A 17,502-nucleotide genomic window follows, 5' to 3' on the forward strand; every position below is an offset into this window, starting at 1 on the left:
TGGTCATGGTCTAAAATTTTCCAATGCCTTCTTATGGTAATGCTGGCCAGCTTGTCATTCCTCAGCCTGTATTTTTCAGTTTACAGGTTCCATATGCCAAAATGTATTTACTTTCTAACATATTGCTTCTACCTTCTCTAAATTAGTCAATGCAACTTTGAATTCCAGGCTTGCACTGCATTTGTAGATCCTTCTGGGTTGCTTTGTGAATTTAGTAAATGTGGTCTTCGTTTTTCATCCAAGTCACTAATTAAGAGGTGGAATGATGCCCAAAACAGACGCCTGCAAATTCTCAGTTAATGCATTCACCCAGTGTTGATCATGAACTCTTAGCTACTGGTTTTTAAATAGCTGTGCTCTGTATTCAGCAGTAGTTTTACTTGTCCTTGGTTCCTTAGTTCACCTGTGAAATGTGAAAGTAGTAAAAGCCTTATTAAAACACCTATTATGCTGTCTGAGAAGGAAGTGAATAGGCTTTAGAGAGTTTACTCCAGCTGAATCTATACAAATTCTTTGTTACCTTTTGGCATTTTCAGTCTTCTTTTTTCTTTTTTCCCCCAGTATATTCTTCCAAATGAAATTTTAATTGTTGAGGATTTGCAAGCCACTGTGTTTGTTCCTACCTGTGGAACAAACCCACTAATCCCATTCTTTCTTTGTCTCTGCACTCTCTCGGAACCATGAGTTTTCAAAGACAGTGGCTAAGGTTTCTGAAATTGCACGAATGGCAAGAGCCAGTCTTCTGAGTATCTTACAGGGTACAGCTGAATTGAAAATACCTAACTTCTGCAAGTGCTTTCTAACCTGTTCTTCTCTTACCAAAGTTCTTTTCATATGTCACTGGTGTAAATGGTGTTAATAACCCGGTGTGGATGCATGATGAGACTTCAGAAACTGAACGCATGACTCCCATTTCCAATATCATCAAAAGGGCACCCAGCTGTCACTGAACATTGCTTTGACAGGTCTGAGCTTGAAGAAAGCCAGGAATCTGCACTATTTTCAAAGTGAAATTGAGATAAATGTGCAGTACATGTGTAGCTGTTAGACTAATTCTTCTAATTGTTTCTGTGGGTCGTCACAGAAGCTGACTTTATCCCCATGAGCCTGTAAGTGCCCTGGCTAATTGGTGGAGAGAGGGGGGGATGGTCCTTTGGCCTAACAGTGCCTGTTCTCATCTGCCTGGCAAAGTCTGTCTCTCCCCACTAGCATCACTAGGCTGAAAATAGTAAATTATTTGTGACTGTCCCCTTAATGTTCCGTTTTAATTCTAAACAATCATGCATGAAAAATAGACATTATGGATTTTTTGACATGTTGAGATAACACATTTACCCTCCCTTCATATAATCATTTCAAGTCCACATACTATCCCACGTGCAAGAAAGGAGATAAAAATCAACTACTAAATGTAGTGGATGTTAAGCAAGAACTAAAAAGACATTAATCAGGTTTTGTTTAGTGTAACCTTTTTATAAAGAGACAAATAGTAATTTATTTTTCTTTTGAATCTGTACAGTGTATGATGATGGGATGTTTAAATGGTATAAAAACCACTTAGGAAAAAGCTTAATTGATCCGTAGATGAATGCTGGAAGGAGCTGTGGATTATATTTACTAAATACATTTAGTCTATGTAAAATTGCATATAAAATATTGCGTAAAATATACTACTGTATAGTACATGATCTGTACATATGCTACTATATATTTCATGCAGTATGAAATATACAGTACTATATAGAGTGTGTATGAAGAATTGATAGGATACTGTGTGTACTCTATATATTTTATTTAGTGGTGGCACTTGGATTTTAACTCATTGCTGCTACTATTACTCTAGAAGTTTTGTGCATATTGGTAATAAATATGGCTGCTTCAGCATCTTTAGTTTTAGATGAAGAAAAATCCAGTAGAAAGAGCTGGCCCATCAATGTTTCCAATAAATACTGCTCCACTATTTTCCCTTCAATAGCCATCAATTCTGCTATTGCTGTGAAGCTAATGTGAGGTGACTCATTTAGCAGCAGATTATTGCATCACTGCAACATGATGCAAGGCACATCAGGCATTATTAAATGAGCCTGAATTGTGCAGTATGACAGTAACATTTTATGCACATTAGCACCATACTTAGTGCTCCTTATGGGAATATACTTCAAGTAAGCATATTGAGATAGGATTTCAGACAACTTTTCAGGATTTACCAGTTTCTTCTTTATCAGGAAAGAAAAAGTATGCTTCACTGGAGTATTAAGATGAAGGTGGCATTTGTACATCTTCAGAGCATGTTTTGTGTTTCATTACTTTCAGTGTATGCTGTAACTTAGGTAGGTACCTTGGAGAAGATTAGCTGACTTCACACTGATTGCTAAAGTATGTTGGAACAAACTCATCAGTCTTTCACCTTTGCTGCGATTCAACTTAGAAACATTCTCATCTGGAGGTCAGTCAGAGAAAGCTAGATTTGTATATGCCTGACTTGTTCTGAAATATATTATAGAATTTATACTGTATAGTTATTAAGCAACTGGAACTCATATTGCTGGCTTTTGAGCAAAAATTTGTGACCTTTGTTTATTGACTAAGAACAACTTTCTTCACAATTTAATGTGGAATTTGAAAGGTTTGCATCTTGTTGTTTGCAAATTTAGCAATCTATTAAAGAATAAATTTGCAAGCATGAAAAACTGTGTCTATTAGCTCTTACATCCTCTGCAGACTAAAAAGCTTGTTTTATTTTTGTGCAAAAGAATTTTAAGTCGCTCTTTAACAAACACACTATAAGAACTCTGAAATAAATGCCAAAAATGCCTTTAGCACCAATTTCTTGGGCAATTTAACAGATGATCACTTTGGCAAAAGAAATGTTTGCAAGTGTATGTTGCTTTGCCTTTGCGTAGTCAGTAATTTGCCTCTTTCAAATTTAAAAAGACTTTAAAACAGTTTGAGCAGAATGCAAATCTAAAGAACAATCCTGTCTTGCTGGAGAAAATGGTACCTCTGAGCACGCTCTCTATAACAGCTACCTCACAGGTTAGAGAAGTGTGATAAGAGTAGAACTCCAGAAATTTGAGGTTTCTAGGGAGAATGTAAAAGCTTGATTTTTTTTTTTTTTTTTGCAACTTTTTTGTGTACCGGTGAGGTGGTGAGGAATAATGGAAGCAGGAGTGAAGAAAGTGTCCATCCTGGGATGTAGACACCAGCTTGCTGCATAGACAAAAAGTTAATAAAATAGCACCATCTTAAATGTATTTTTAAAACGTTCTTCATATAGTTGTAAGGTGTGTGCATAGTATTATGGGGAAGAGAACTGATTTAATTTTTTTAGTAAAGCATGAAGTGACATTAAACAGCTGGAAGAACAAGCATGCAGACAAAAATGTGAATGTTAGGAGGTAAGAGTGTCTAAAAAGGTATGTGAGAAACAGAAATGAGATTTGCTGACAAAAACAGTATGAAAAATGTAATCTGAAATATGTGTTTTGTAAGAACAAAAAACTCCAGAGTGAGAGAAATGAGTGATTGTGAATAGCATAGTGTTTTACTGGTGTCTGACAGCTGAGATGTTACCTGAAATGGGCAAGTCAGAAAACTGGTATTTGTAGCACATGGCATTTTAAAACATGATTATTTTTTTAAGCTTCCAAACAAGTCTTTCTTGATCTGCAGGTATGGCCCCCCCAAAACAGCACAGTGGTGTGGCATGTCTCTGCAGTCCCCCTAGGATGCTTTGCTGAGCTTTTAGCTATTCGTTACTTTAATGCAAGGGCCACTGTACTAGACCACTACTAACATGCTTTGGTGTAGCATTATATGTCAAAGAATAGTGAGCACTAGATGTCTTGCTGGAAGATGAAAGAAGTAGCAGACAGCTGTGAGGAACAGATACATCAGGTGTTTCTTGTAGGGCCAGTAGTTTCTTGGGTTACCTGATGTATGCTGAAGTCCACATATGCTAGCCCTCTTGCACACATTTGGAGTTCTGCAGTCTTCATTTCTTCCTGTAGGAATTCAGTTCATATCCTGAAACTTTTATTACTTGTCTCTAAGACTTCTATGCCTGCTTGGCTTCCTCGAGAGAAATAATTAGACAGTTACTCTGTGTTGAGGATGTGCCATCTGCTCCGATGATACTGCAGTGTTACTGAAAAGACTTTTAAGAGGGGGGCAATTAATGAAAGAGTTTAAATTGATAGAAAAATGTAAATAGCTTGTCTTGGGAATAATTGGATGGAAAGAGGCAAATTTAGACCACACCTAGGTGGCAGACAGTAGAGGAAGCAATACTGTGACAAAAGGGATGCTAGAGTGGGGATAAAACCCAACCAACCAAATACCAAAACAAATCAAGCAAACCCAAACCAAACAAAAAAAACCTACCACCAATAAAACAAGCAACCGCAACACCCCTCATATGTTCCCCAGAGTAAGGAAAAGCTCTGCACACTTTAAGTGTGCTAATTAGAAAAAAGCATAGGTGCTATTGATGGCAACAATTTTGTAGTTAAAAAAGATTTAAATGATGCTTTAGATGGGTCTTTCCAGTGAGAGGGAAAAATACACATGATACTCTGGACATTTCTTACCTGTGGGGCCTTTAGAGAAGACTGCAGTCAGTGGCACCAGTTGCTTTTCTTCCTTCCCCACAGAGTTTTAGAAACAGTATGGAGAACATCCAGGAAATACTGAGTAATGGAAACAGAAAAAATAAGGCTTGTACATGTGCGTGGGTTTTAATACCAGTGTAACTTTAAAGCTGACAAACTGATTTTATTTTGTAAATGTTCTGTGTTTAATCTCCTCTTCTTTGACATCTTTGATATCAGGTGTCTCCCCAAAGCAGATTTTTACAGCTGAGCTATCAATCTCCAAGAAATGTGTCTTCTGAAGGAAAGGCTGTGACACAATGTTAACTGAAGCAGTGACTCTGGATTCTGCCAGCTGATACTGTCTTAAAAGGCTGGAACAGGGAGAGGGCTGTATAGTTTAAGGGCAGATGGAATGTCCACGCTTGAGTTTATTTTGCTTCGTTTTACTCCTCAAGTAAAATCAAGCAATATTAACTTTCTCTTGATTATGATTTATTAGAAGTGAATTACATACTGTGCTACTGGGAGAATAATCTCCTGTCTCTCAGCAAATAAGGAGCCTGCAGAACCTTTTTAGAAAGTAAAACGGGACTGGGCACAGGCGAGATGTCTTCTTCCAGAGCTGGAGGTGACCACCTGAAGTTAATCAGGGAAGACATCCCCCCGGAATGGAGTGGGTAGCAGGTGTTAGGAATTAGTTATACTTGGGGGAGGGATGCTATTTATAAAAGAGAGCAGTTCTGCAAGGAATCATTTTGAATGTCTTAAGCAGACAAACTGTTACTTGTCTTTGCCCTTCACTTTCTCACACTATTTAGGTTTGGCAAATTTTCTTGCCTCCTTTTAATGTTTGATTGTGTTTAAGGTAATGAATATCCTGTAAATCAATATATATATAGTATCTTGCATATTCCTGCATAAGGAAGGAAAAAGCATGTTATAACATGGAGTGCAGATACAGTTTGTTGAGTCAGTTACTGTTTGTCTCTAGCTAATCTTACTGCCTCAGAGCTGGGTGCTTCCCAATTAAAAATTTATGGTACAATTTCAGAATGGAGAAAAGATTAGCTCAGTTCTCCCAGCCAAACCTGTCAGTCTGAATGAGCTGGATTGCCCTTTGGATTTTCTTGACATTTATTCTTTTCGTCTATGACTGCTCTAGTATGTTGAGCTCCCATTTACCTTCCGCTCTTCACAGAGGAATAAAGTCCCTTCCAAAACTTTGCATCTGCACAGATGGCTGCTCTTGAGATGAATACAAGGCCTTGAGCAGAACTGGGAGAGGGGAAGTAAGTGTTGTAAGCAACCTATTGCTTACTATTTGCTGTCTAGCTTGGGCTAGGAGAGACCGCAGCTTGAGCGAATAGTCAGTGGTTGGAAAGAAGCACAAGACAGACTTGCCATTTTGATTTCTTTTCCATGGAACTAAGTCATCCAACTTGCACCATTTCAGTTGTGTTGTGGCATGCTTTTCAAGATGATAGTGCTCCTGATAGCACAGATTTCTAAAGAGCAGGGAGAGAAGGGTGACATTTTTTAAGGAGAGGGGATTGTACCCCAAGATACTCACTGGGCTTGTCTATTTATTAGCACCCTAAGACTGGGCATAGCTTTCACTTGATCATATGTGAAAACATATGGGCCCTCCATGTTAAGCTCTAACAATTAACTGGTTGCTATGTTAATGTTAGTTTTTGAACCCTCATTATGTTACGCATTTTTCGACTTCATGCTTAGAGCGAGTGAGGTTTTTCCGTTGTGTGGGAGAGGAGGTGCACAGCTTCCATACTGTGTACATGAAGCATTCTACTAATGGTCTGAAATCTTTTGAAATCATTTTGCTGAAGATGCAGAGGGAGAAACAGATGTAAGGATAGTTTGGGCTTTATAATGCCCTTTATCGTCTGGCTTCTGTAAATAAGGAAAAAAATCTTTTATTATAATGTTGACTTCTCATGCTCATTCCTGGTAATCAGAGAGAAACACAGGAAGGCTGGTACAGAAAAATTAAAAAGTAGATGAATAACCCCTCAGCTGCTTCTCTTCTGACATTTTGCAGTTCTCCACAAACCTTCTGCTTTTGTATAATCACAGTGAGGAAGCTGTTCAAATTACTGTTTTCATAATGCAGCAAAAAGATTCAAAGGCAAAGGGAGGGGAGCCTGACCTGTAATCACAATGCTTAGTAATGCCTTCCTAGAATTCAGTCAGCAACGCAAAAATACCTTGCCCGGGGGGATGAGCGAAGACAAGCTGAGCCAGCATAACCTCGGGGATTGGACACCAACATCAGCAGGGTGCCGCTTTGAGGAGCATAAAACAGAATTTGTACTCCTGCCAATATGCGGTAGCAGAGCAGGGAGGCCACTACTGCAAAAAGAGAAGAAGGGCCTCATTCAAATATCTGTATTAATCGGGTGCTTTAAAGCCACCCAGATACAGAAGGAATACAAAATGTTTCTTTGGTTTCGTGTTTAGTCTTTACTCCGCTCACTGCTAAAAAAACTATGGAATTCTGAATAAGCTTCTTCCTTCTGTCCTCTGTCCCTGTGCTTAGTTTCAGTGTATTTACACATAAGCAGAATTTTGCCTAGTACCAGATTCTGCTTCGGTAAACACATTAAATAAGCACTTCATGGTGATCAGGAAAAGCTTTGGTGTAAAAAGAGAATATATTGATACCTTGATATTTTTGAGTGTTAGCATTAATTGGGAAGACAGTAAAACTAAACGTCTGTTATTTTATGATGTTGCGTCACTTCAGTATTTAGTACCCTAGGTAGCAGGTTTTTACTCCAGTGAGCTAGATTAGCCTGATTACACTGGCAGGATGCAGTTGATGGATGACTGTCATTATCTTCTCAAACCTGCATGATACTTTAGGTATAGGAGATGATAATTAAATTTTCAAGAGACTACATTGAGATTATAAGATCTGAGTATTTTTTTTTTTAGATGAGGAATATGTTTGCAATTATCAGCATGTTGTTAGAGGATCCTCTCCTGAGATGTTTTATTAGCAACTGCTGATTTCCTTTAAATTGATCAAGAAAAAATGCTCAAGTTATCATATAACACTTTAGATGTTGTTGTTTTTTAATTCTGATATTTTCCTCTTCCTGAAACAGACCAAAAATGTATCTGATCAGATCTATTGGTAATGGCTCGAAGATGTACAGGTTAGCACAATATATTTAATGAAACCTTGTTTGAGACAAAACACTAGAGAGGATCATAATTAATGCCTCATTTTCTGCCAGTTGCTATTGATTACTCATTCAGGGTCCCTTTGTTCTCAAAATGGTAACACTGTATTTCACATTACTATTTGATGATATTCTCAGGATGAGATTCTTTAACAACATGCTGATAATTGCAAACATATCTCTAGAATTTAAATTTAAAATGAATTTACATCATATGTCAGTGTTTTTCCAAATTCGGCTCCTATTTTGGAGTGCATATTCATCACCGTTTCCAAAGACTGGAGACTTGAGTAAAGTGAAATTCAACACTTTGTATCTTAGTTATATTTTTGGCTTCAACTGCATGATACGGAGCTGAGGTGAATGGTCTTTTTTTTCAGCTCAAACCTCTGTACTTTATTAAGTATCTCACGGAGCAATTATTTGTTAACGTTTTATTTTTGTGAGAGGTTTTCCTGTGGAATCACAGTAACCACACACAACTTGGGGGATTTTGCAAGTTTAGCAGAGTTTGAGTTCTCAGTTTTGCTACATTCTTTAATTATATTAGATGACACGAGCTAGGTTGTTACATTAATGTAGCTCATGCAAATTGTCAGGTTTATCTGTAAGGCAAGACGTGAAATAAAGATGCATCATATGCATGCTTTATGTCATCCAAATGGCTCACTTGAATAAAAGGACATGTATGTGAAACTTTTGCTCTTCTCAGTGCAGCGGCTCAAGTTTCCTGTAAGGCAAGGAATGCCCTTATAATCTGCTCTGTAACATTCTGAGAAATAGAGAAATGCAAAGTGAGTTAGTCTACGACTATGTGATGGAGTAATGGAGGGATTTGATTGAAGTGTTGTGTTACTTCGCCTTCACAAAATAATGGATCTAAGCTCCCAGTTTTTAACTAGACACTTCAGTACTTTTTTTTTTTAAACTTTGGACAGTTTCCCTGCCCTGGGAAATAGGGGCCAGCCTGGCTGCTTGGCCTCAGAGCATAAACTCTATGAAAAGAAAGCTATTGCAAAAAACCTAGGAAAAATAAAATCTGAGTAGTTTATTGGAGGGGAGGGACAAGGTCTAAGTTTGCAGTCGCTAAGGTGCAGCCCTCATTTCACTGCCAAAGCAGCCTGCCTTATTATGCCAGCACAATGGGCCTGTCATAATCAGTTGCATATAATGGGCAGTGCTTTTATTCTCAACCATATTATTCTTTTGATAGAAAATAATGAATAATGTAAAGGCACATGGTTGTATTTGGATGAAAATATTGCATAGGTTGGCTATGAATGTGAACGAGATTTAGACCAAGAAGCACATGGCTAACTGCCCATAACAAATACATTGTTTTGAAAAGGTAAAAGCTTATATATGGTAGCGCAGTGTATGCAATGTGTTAGTTAAAAAATGTTTGTGTATTTTGCAGGATAGCTTGGTTTTCCTATCTACATACAGCCTCAGTGCTGGAGAGCTGCAAGGAATATTACATAGGGACATCTGCAGGCCTTTACGTATTCGTATTTCTTTTTTTATACCAAAGTAACAAAAAAAAAAAAAAAATCAAAGAAGTGTTTACCAACATATTAGAATCCTGCTGGCTGGTGTCCTAGAAGTTCACTCAAGGCAGAGCAGTATTTTGGCATCAAGTAGTATCTTTAGGATTCTAAAGATTCATAGAGTTGGGCTGGGGAAAAGACAGCATCCAAAGTAGTCAAACGCCTTTTGTTTTTTGTTTGTTTTTTTTTTTTACTTTTATGCTCAAATTCTTTGAAAGAATCAATTTAAAAAACATCTTAAAATATGTCGAGTAAGGAGCTTTTTTTTATCCCAGGCATACATACCATTTTGATATAAGCATATGGTTGATTAGCTTGTTAGTTTGAATGGAAGCTAACTTTGCGTGCATGTTAAGTGCAGCTGCAATACAATGTCACTTGTTTTCTGCAACAAAGGTGCATAAATACACACACCCCATATGTAGATGTGGTTCTTTTTCCCCGCACCTCACCCTTGCAATGTTTGAACAGATGACTCCCCTGCATTTTATTTTTATGTGAATACCTCTTAGGAAAAGAACACCTATAAAGCATTTGTCTACATAGTGGCCCTTGTAAAAGCCTTTATTTTTTGGGTCAGGTTGTGCCATTTCTCCTGAGGCTGTCAAAACTGGTTTTTGCTTTTCCTGAAAGGGATAGATTTGAGAAGTAAAGCAGTCATGTTTTTACCTCTTTCTCTCTTCTCTTTGGAATCAGGCTTGTTGTGTTCTTCAGTAATGGTAATAAAAGCCTTTTTTCCTGTTTCCTCGTTTTTTTTTTTTTTAAGATTGGTTATTGAACACGCATTCTTTAGGGAAAATACTGCTTTAAATAAATCCTTGTTTATCAGGAGGCTGAAAATATGCTTTATCGAATCCAAAGAGGCATATTTTAAGGGTTATGCCTTTTTATTTATAATGATAATGCACACAGGACTCGTCAGTGTTCAGGAGAATAACCAGTCATTGATTATTCTTTAGTAATTGGATCCGTGCTTGGCAGATGAGGTTCGAAGTGAGCATGAACATTCTCTGTGGAGAATGCTGCAAACCATGTATGTAAGCGATCTGCCTCCGTGCAGGGACCTCGGGCACTTAGTCAGGAGAAGCTTGGTGCTGATAATACAAAGCTTTTTTGCTATCCTCTGTGGTATTTTTGTATTCCTTTCTTTATCAGATGCCCTTAGGAAAGGATCAGTCCTAATCAATATTGCTTCTCAATTGGTTCAAACAGGCAGAAAAATCAATGAGCTGAACTAATGACATCTATTTGTATTTTCTTTTGGAAGACTGAGGAACAATTATAAGATTTTAAACAGATGCTGCATTTGATTGTGGGATGGTGGAAGAGGGTTGTGGGTTTGGTGTTCCCCTCCCCTCCTTTTTTGATATATATATATAAAGAATTCTTACCCAAATACAATATGGATCTGGAAACTTCTTTAGAGTGTGTGACATAGCTTGAGATTTACTGCGAATGTGTTATATTACTTACACACTAACTTCATGTTGTTGTAGCCATGCTGCTTTGAAATTCAGGGTCTGATGAAAATGTCAACAACTGGAATGCTTAGAACAAAAGCAAGAGTGGCAAATGTCACGAGGTAAAGGTTGGAGGTTAAGTCTGGAAAAGGTACAGATACATGCCTTTTGCAGTGGCTTGCCAGGAGTGAGTTCAGGTTGTTCTGGACCCTTTTTTGTCATCTCCCTCCCTTTCTTCCCCCCTGCCATCCAGTGAATAGAGGAGTGAGGGTTCCTAGCTTCTCCGTTCTTTTTCTGGAGGTATCTCTATGGATCCCATTGCATTTCCAGAATCCCCGCTGATGATCAGGAGATGCTGGGGGAAGCAGGGAGGCTTGTCTTTAATGTGAATGGGACATAGTTCCTGATTGTGTTTGACAGCTGCTCTGAGCAAGCGGGGCTGAGGCAGATGACCTCCAGAGGTCCTTGCTAGCCTCAGTGGTTCTGGGATGCTGTGAGTGGGACCTTGTTTCAGCTGCTTGAAATGACAACTAACGCAGTACTTCCTCCCCTTCCGCACAGGCTACATAAAGTAGTTTTGCTTCAGACCTAGGTATTCTTGGGCTGAAGGTCAAGTCTTGGGCTAAGTGCTGAACTGGCTTCATTTCTTTCTTTGGGAAGCGTTTTGGGGGAACAATGCCTTTACTTTTCACAAAATGTTGCCCAGGTTTCCTGCACAGTGTTCACCACTAAAACACTAATAATTGTTTAGAACAGTATCTTTGCTAAATTCAGACTCGTACTGTGTAAGCCAGATATTCTGATAATCATGTTTTCTGCAAAACAATAAACTCTTAACTGTTTGTCAGAGACAAAAATAGCGAATCTTGAAACAGTCTGCAAGCAGATTCCACCTCCACACACCCCGTATTTTCTGTGTACTTAGTGTAAAGATCACTTCATTCCTTATAAGGGTATTTTATTTCAATACAAGTTTTATGTTAGCAATTCTGATTTAAAGACTGTTTTATTGTAAGAATAAGAATGAAGAAATAGAGTTGAGGGGAAACTGTATGCCCTTATCAGTTTTAGTCATTGTTAACTTTGTTCTTCAAACTTGTGATAGGTTTGTAAGAAATGGTTAACACTTCTGAGCCCTCCTTTAGTTTGTAATGGGGTGACTCACATCCCAGTCTTTTCAATTAAAATACAAGATTTTCATGCTCAAATTAGTCATCAGAGAAGTACAAGATAGAAGTTTCAGTAGTGGTATGATGCAAAGCCACTTATCTGGAAAAATGCACTTTAGGTTATTGCCTTTTTTTTTATGTGGTCTGTAATTTTATATGAATTTAGGATTTTCTGCTAATCCCAGTGCATTGCAAATGACAAGGAATTTTGTACCTTGCTGAAAGCCATGTGAGTTAGCCTCACCTTTCACAAGTCATTCCACTACAAGAGTCGGCTTGAATGATATAATGTGATCCAAAAAGTACATTTATTTATGAATCAGGGTATACAGGCCTTAGAAGGAAGGGTGAGGAGAGCTAAGAGCAATGGCCTCTGCATCTATTCCAGTGGGCTGCTGTACCCCTAGAAGGCAGCAGTGCTAGAGCAGTTCCTGCTGTGAGCTTGGGACCTGCAGGGGCACATGGACTTTGTTGTTGAGAGTTGCTTCATGGGAGCAGGAAATTTGGCTTGGGAGCGGTGGGGCTGAAGGAGAAACTTCAACTAGTGGCACCTCTCGTTTATTTTGGTATAAAACCTAAACCAGTCAGTGGTTTCTGTCTTAGCATCACCTGACAATTGCAGGACAAGAGTGTGACTGCTGTCCTGCCATCTGACAGGGAAGACTGTATTATGTAATGACCAAGTATGAAGAAAGCAACTCACTTGTTTCTGAAGGCCACCATGGAACCTCAATTTTGCAGATTTTTAAAGTCAATAATCTGATTTTGCAGATATTAAAAGCAAAGTGTCTTTAGCTATGTGTACCACAGACTGAATGTTGCTGTATGAGGAAAGCTGCTTGCAACAGCCAGGAGGGAAGCAGTGAGGAATGCACTTTCACTGCTTGGGAGCATTGTTTTCTGTACAAAGTTCTGTGGGTTTCCCTCCAAGTTTAGGGGATTTTCGGACTCCAGGAGGGCTAAGCATTGTATCAACCATGGTAAAGCTATGTTCTCAGAAATCACCAACATTCATTTCAGTTTCACAGAAGAAATCCGAATAACATGAGGCCAAACGATATATGATGCACTTGTTAAATATTTAGAATGTTTTTTGTATTTACTGCATGAAAAGGGAACACAAAGGGTAGGGTTCAACTACATTAGTGGCTTGAAGTTTTTAAAATGTCATCATTTTTTATGGTCTGTGCATTAATCTTATATCATTGGTCTGTGGGGTTTTTTTGGGTGTTGTTTCATTTTGGTTTGGTTTTTTTACAGTTATTCCATGTTTTTATGAATGTAATACAAGTCTGGATTTCCGAGTATGTGCTAAAGCCTGATGTCACACTATAAACTCTTAGCAGTTTTTATCGATTATGTTTATATTGTGTAATAGAAGAGGTGTTACTGGCAAACAAAGTATTATGATATTTGTTTAGAATTTAAGTATGAACTGGTTTTTTTTGGCTGTTTTAAACTGCAGTGGTTCTGGTTTCATGGAGGCCCGCAGCCAAACTTTCTCTGCATTTCTGAATTGTGCTTTAGTAGAGTCTCTGAATATTAATTTCAAAAAGTAAACTTTTTCTGGTTTGGACCACAAGACCCTCACTGAAAGCCCAGTAAATTTCTATAAATGCTGAGAGCAGTATGTGTGGTTAATAGTTTGTCAGCCTGGTATAATAAAAGCTGAGTTATTATAGAGCTTAATTTTACTTATCTCTGTATATTTTGCAGTCTAGTCTGCTTCGGTCAGATATGGGGCTTGGAAGTCCAGGTCAGCTGTCATCCTCGGGAAAACCTGGAGCACCCTACTATCCATTTTCCGGCACAAATCAGCGCCGAAGACCACTTCATGACTCACCAGCTCTTGGTGAGTAATACAGACAGTTTTTAAACTACTTTTCCTGGTGCATTTCTGCAGACCTTATTGTTTTCTTTGACAGCTCATGTTATATACTGGAGATTGCTCTGTACTGAGCAATTCAAATTACAGCAAACTGCTATATAAGAGATAAACTGGAATTATTAACATTTTCTTTGATACACTAGTTTGGATTCAACACTGGTCAGTATTGCTTATAAAACAAACAAGAAACTCACAATAAACCCCTTAATTGCAAAAGCAATAATGACAGATGGATAGGAGCTGATGACCAGCTGAGTGCCCTTAACCCATGCCATCATTAACTCCTGGAAATGCCTGACCTTGAGGTCATTACCATTATTTAGTAGGGAAAAGACACAAAGGGGAAACAATTATCCTTTTATATGCTAAAAGTAACTTTATTCAGGGCAATATATAGTTCATTGTAATTGGTTCAACATGCCTTTAAAGTTCTTACCAATAGGAAACTAATAGTTCATCCTGAAATCAAACTACTTTGCAAAATAATACAGGCAGGAACTTGCTTAAAAATTGTTCTAATCCTGTGACAATATTAATACTTTATTCTGGGGATACTTAGAGATTAAGAGATTTTTGTACTCAGTCATAGTTGGTTGTAATGTTTCATAGCTGTAAGGACTTTGCACTGAATTAGGGAATCAAGGGGGAACCAGCTGTTCTATCATTTCTGCTATGAGTATCATGAATAATTGGGTGTGCAAGTTTTAAAACATTCTTTTTTTTTAATAAGAAGTGTAACCTGATACTCTGTTTTAAAAGCAACTATATTTCAATGTTAGCATGTTATGTCATTAGGATTAGTCAAGCGGTGTGTTTGGGTTTTTAATGCTCCCGATTCTGTATAGCACTTCAATTCCATAATAAAATCTTGTTTGTTGAAACCACATAACTTAAACGATATTTACTCAAAATAAGGTTTCATCAAATGCAAATTGTTTCTTGAAGTAATTTTAGTATTAACTAGAACTGCAGACTCCTTGGGCATTAAAAAAGCCCTGAACATATTTGACATCTGTTTTTTTAAATCTTTTAATTATGAATATATTACTTTGGAACTTTACCTATATATATATGTGTGTGTGTGTATGTATTTTAAAATACCTTTTCTGTGTAACTTTTTAACCTGTTGTCAAGACAACCACCGTTTAATCTGGGGTTGTCTGTCTTCACAGATATTTTTGTAAGTATTCATGTTCCTCAGAACATGAGAATCAAAGGCAGCAGTTCTTCAGATCTGGTTCAGAAAAGGAACAGTCTGAGGAAAGTGAAGTGAAATTGTTTGCTGCTTGGAAGGGTGTTTGAACTTTAACAGAAGAGTTGGGTAGTGGGATAATGATGATCATGTTTTAGTCCCCATTGTATCAGTTTTAGTGAGAAACTACAGTAATAGTAACCTGCTATGGTTTCAAGTAGTGGGGGGGCTTTTCAAGTGTTTGGGTGCTGGCTGAACATTGATGCCAGCGTGTGCAGAAAGGTTATGGTATGAATCATAGAGTATTTAGGGAGCAATCATTGAGGGAGAGTCCTACATCAGATTGTCTGATTCCTGTTATTTACTTGATGATGTGATTAAGTTAGTTTCTTGTGCAAACTAAATAGAGTTCAGTAAGTTGCAAATAATATTAAATATAACAAAATGAAGCTAAGCACGGTGCTTGCAGAGCAGTACTATTTATTTATTTTTTTTCCTTGAAAGAGAAGCAGAGGAGGGGTATAAAACTGTTCAAATGAGAGCAGCATGATAGCAAGATTCATGGCTGAATCTTGGCGGACTGTAAACCTTGGACATGGCAAGCGCTGGTTACAAATGTTATTCCAGATATACAGGAAAGAGGAAATACACTTGTATCTCAGATCTTGTTTCCAGTGGCTTGAGAAAGTATGTCTGAATTTTCGTCTTTTTTTAAGGACTAGTTAGATGTTACTAGTTAGCAGTCCAATGATATGGCCGTTTTATCCCGGAAAGAGTTGCCTGACCAGGATTTTAACAGACTGTCTTTAAACTTGCTGCTAAAGTTCATAGAACCCAACCAGTGGTTCATTCTAGGTGGCATTTTTGAGTGCAGTGTAAATATCTCTTCCAGAAGTCCTTTTATTTTCATTTCGAACAAGTCCTGTGGGGACGATCAGCGTAAAGATACCCAGCAGATATTCTCACCTTATCTCACCTTTATCTTGTCGTATCTTATAACAACATTGTGATTAAATGTTCTGAATGAAAATAGAAAAATAGGAATTTTGTATTTTAATTGAAGACTCAATGGGTCAACTGTAGAACTGGTAATCTTGCCAGATAGCAGTCTTCAGACCATCAGTTAACTTCTAATTTGCATGCATAGTGTTCAAATGTAATTTTATTAGCAGCTGATTAAACTGGTTCAGAGTCTTAATTTAGGTAGTGAAATTGTTAGGTACTTTTGTGATGCTATAATAATTGTTGGTAGAAGGAAGGAGGTATCATGCTTTACTATTAGATGCAAATTTGAGTTATATTGCCTTAGTACTTAAGAAAAATGATTAGGTCATTGGATTTGCTGTTTATTTACAACCTTGCTTTAGTTTAAAAACGATGGAAAACTGTATTAGTATTTTTTTAGTATTAATCGTACTTCAACATGTCAAATCCTTTTTTGATAGTTCTGTCTTTGAAGTACAAAAAGGGAAAGCATTTTTCTCACTAATCAGTCCAAATCTTACTGTTTCTTAGCAAGTGTGAAAAGGTATCAGTGTGCCTTTCAGAGTTGGTGTTCTTATTGAAAGTAATTGTTTAGCAAAATATTTAGCAGAAGCTTTATTTTAGAGAAGAATATTGGTATATTACGTTCTTGTATTGGTGTGAAAGATTTCATTGGAACAGAATAGAAATGCATTACACTGGAAAGTAAGAAATCTAGCATGGAAAAAAAAAAACCCTGTCTCATGTAGCTATTTGTTCTTTTTAATCTGTAATGGAGATATTTGATGAAACGTCGTTTTTCTGTGTACAGATCCTCTCCAGACAAAGAAAGTAAGAAAGGTGCCCCCTGGTTTGCCTTCTTCTGTAAGTACTGCATGTTTTTACTGATAATAAACAAATCATGCTCAAACTCTGCTCTCTTCACTTGACATACACACAAATTACTTAACTTCAGCATTAGGAAGGATATCTGCTGGACATAAACAGCTAGGCTAGGTGATTGGGAGTGGTTCTGGAGGACTAAATACACATTTGGTGTGGAATTTTTAGACTTCATAGCAGTGATTTGTAACTTGCTCATATGCTCCTACCCACTTGTCCCTGTCATTTGAATTCCTCTCTTGGGAAGAGAGCTGGGCCAGGAGCTGTCAAAGAAGATCTCCTGTACAGGTCTTTTGATGTTTAATTAGTCATTATGTTGCTGAACAGGAGGACAGACAGAGATTAATAGCTGAGAATCTTAGAAATTTACATTTGTAATAATCCCAGTGGAGCTGAAGACATTAAGATTCGGAGGACATGTACAGCTCAGCTTGCCTCAGTAGGACTGAGGTTATTAATATGCATAAATCACCGAGTCAGATGTTCATTGTGAAGCCCTGGTGGATTTTAAAGCCTTCATTAAGCCTTTCCTAACTTCAGCCTAGCATCAGGAAAGCTTTCAAGCAACTAGTTTGTTGATCC

General features: G+C 37.7%; 1 protein-coding gene across 11 annotated transcripts in view; it reads left to right on the forward strand.

Annotated features, from left to right (window-relative positions):
- TCF12 (transcription factor 12) overlaps positions 1-17,502 on the forward strand; it is a 167,435-nt gene that overhangs the window by 99,119 nt on the left and 50,814 nt on the right. For all 11 annotated transcript variants that reach the window (XM_057398207.1, XM_057398224.1, XM_057398216.1 and 8 more), the window contains 2 exons: positions 13,691-13,826; positions 16,850-16,902. In XM_057398207.1, the coding sequence (XP_057254190.1) occupies positions 13,691-13,826; positions 16,850-16,902 (189 nt within the window). The remainder of the gene's footprint in view (positions 1-13,690; positions 13,827-16,849; positions 16,903-17,502) is intronic.

This window comes from Pezoporus wallicus, unplaced genomic scaffold (assembly GCF_028554395.1).
Source record: "Pezoporus wallicus isolate ANWC-B61680 ecotype Strahan unplaced genomic scaffold, APGP_CSIRO_Pwel_v1 contig_3952, whole genome shotgun sequence".
Lineage (NCBI taxonomy): Eukaryota > Metazoa > Chordata > Aves > Psittaciformes > Psittacidae > Pezoporus > Pezoporus wallicus.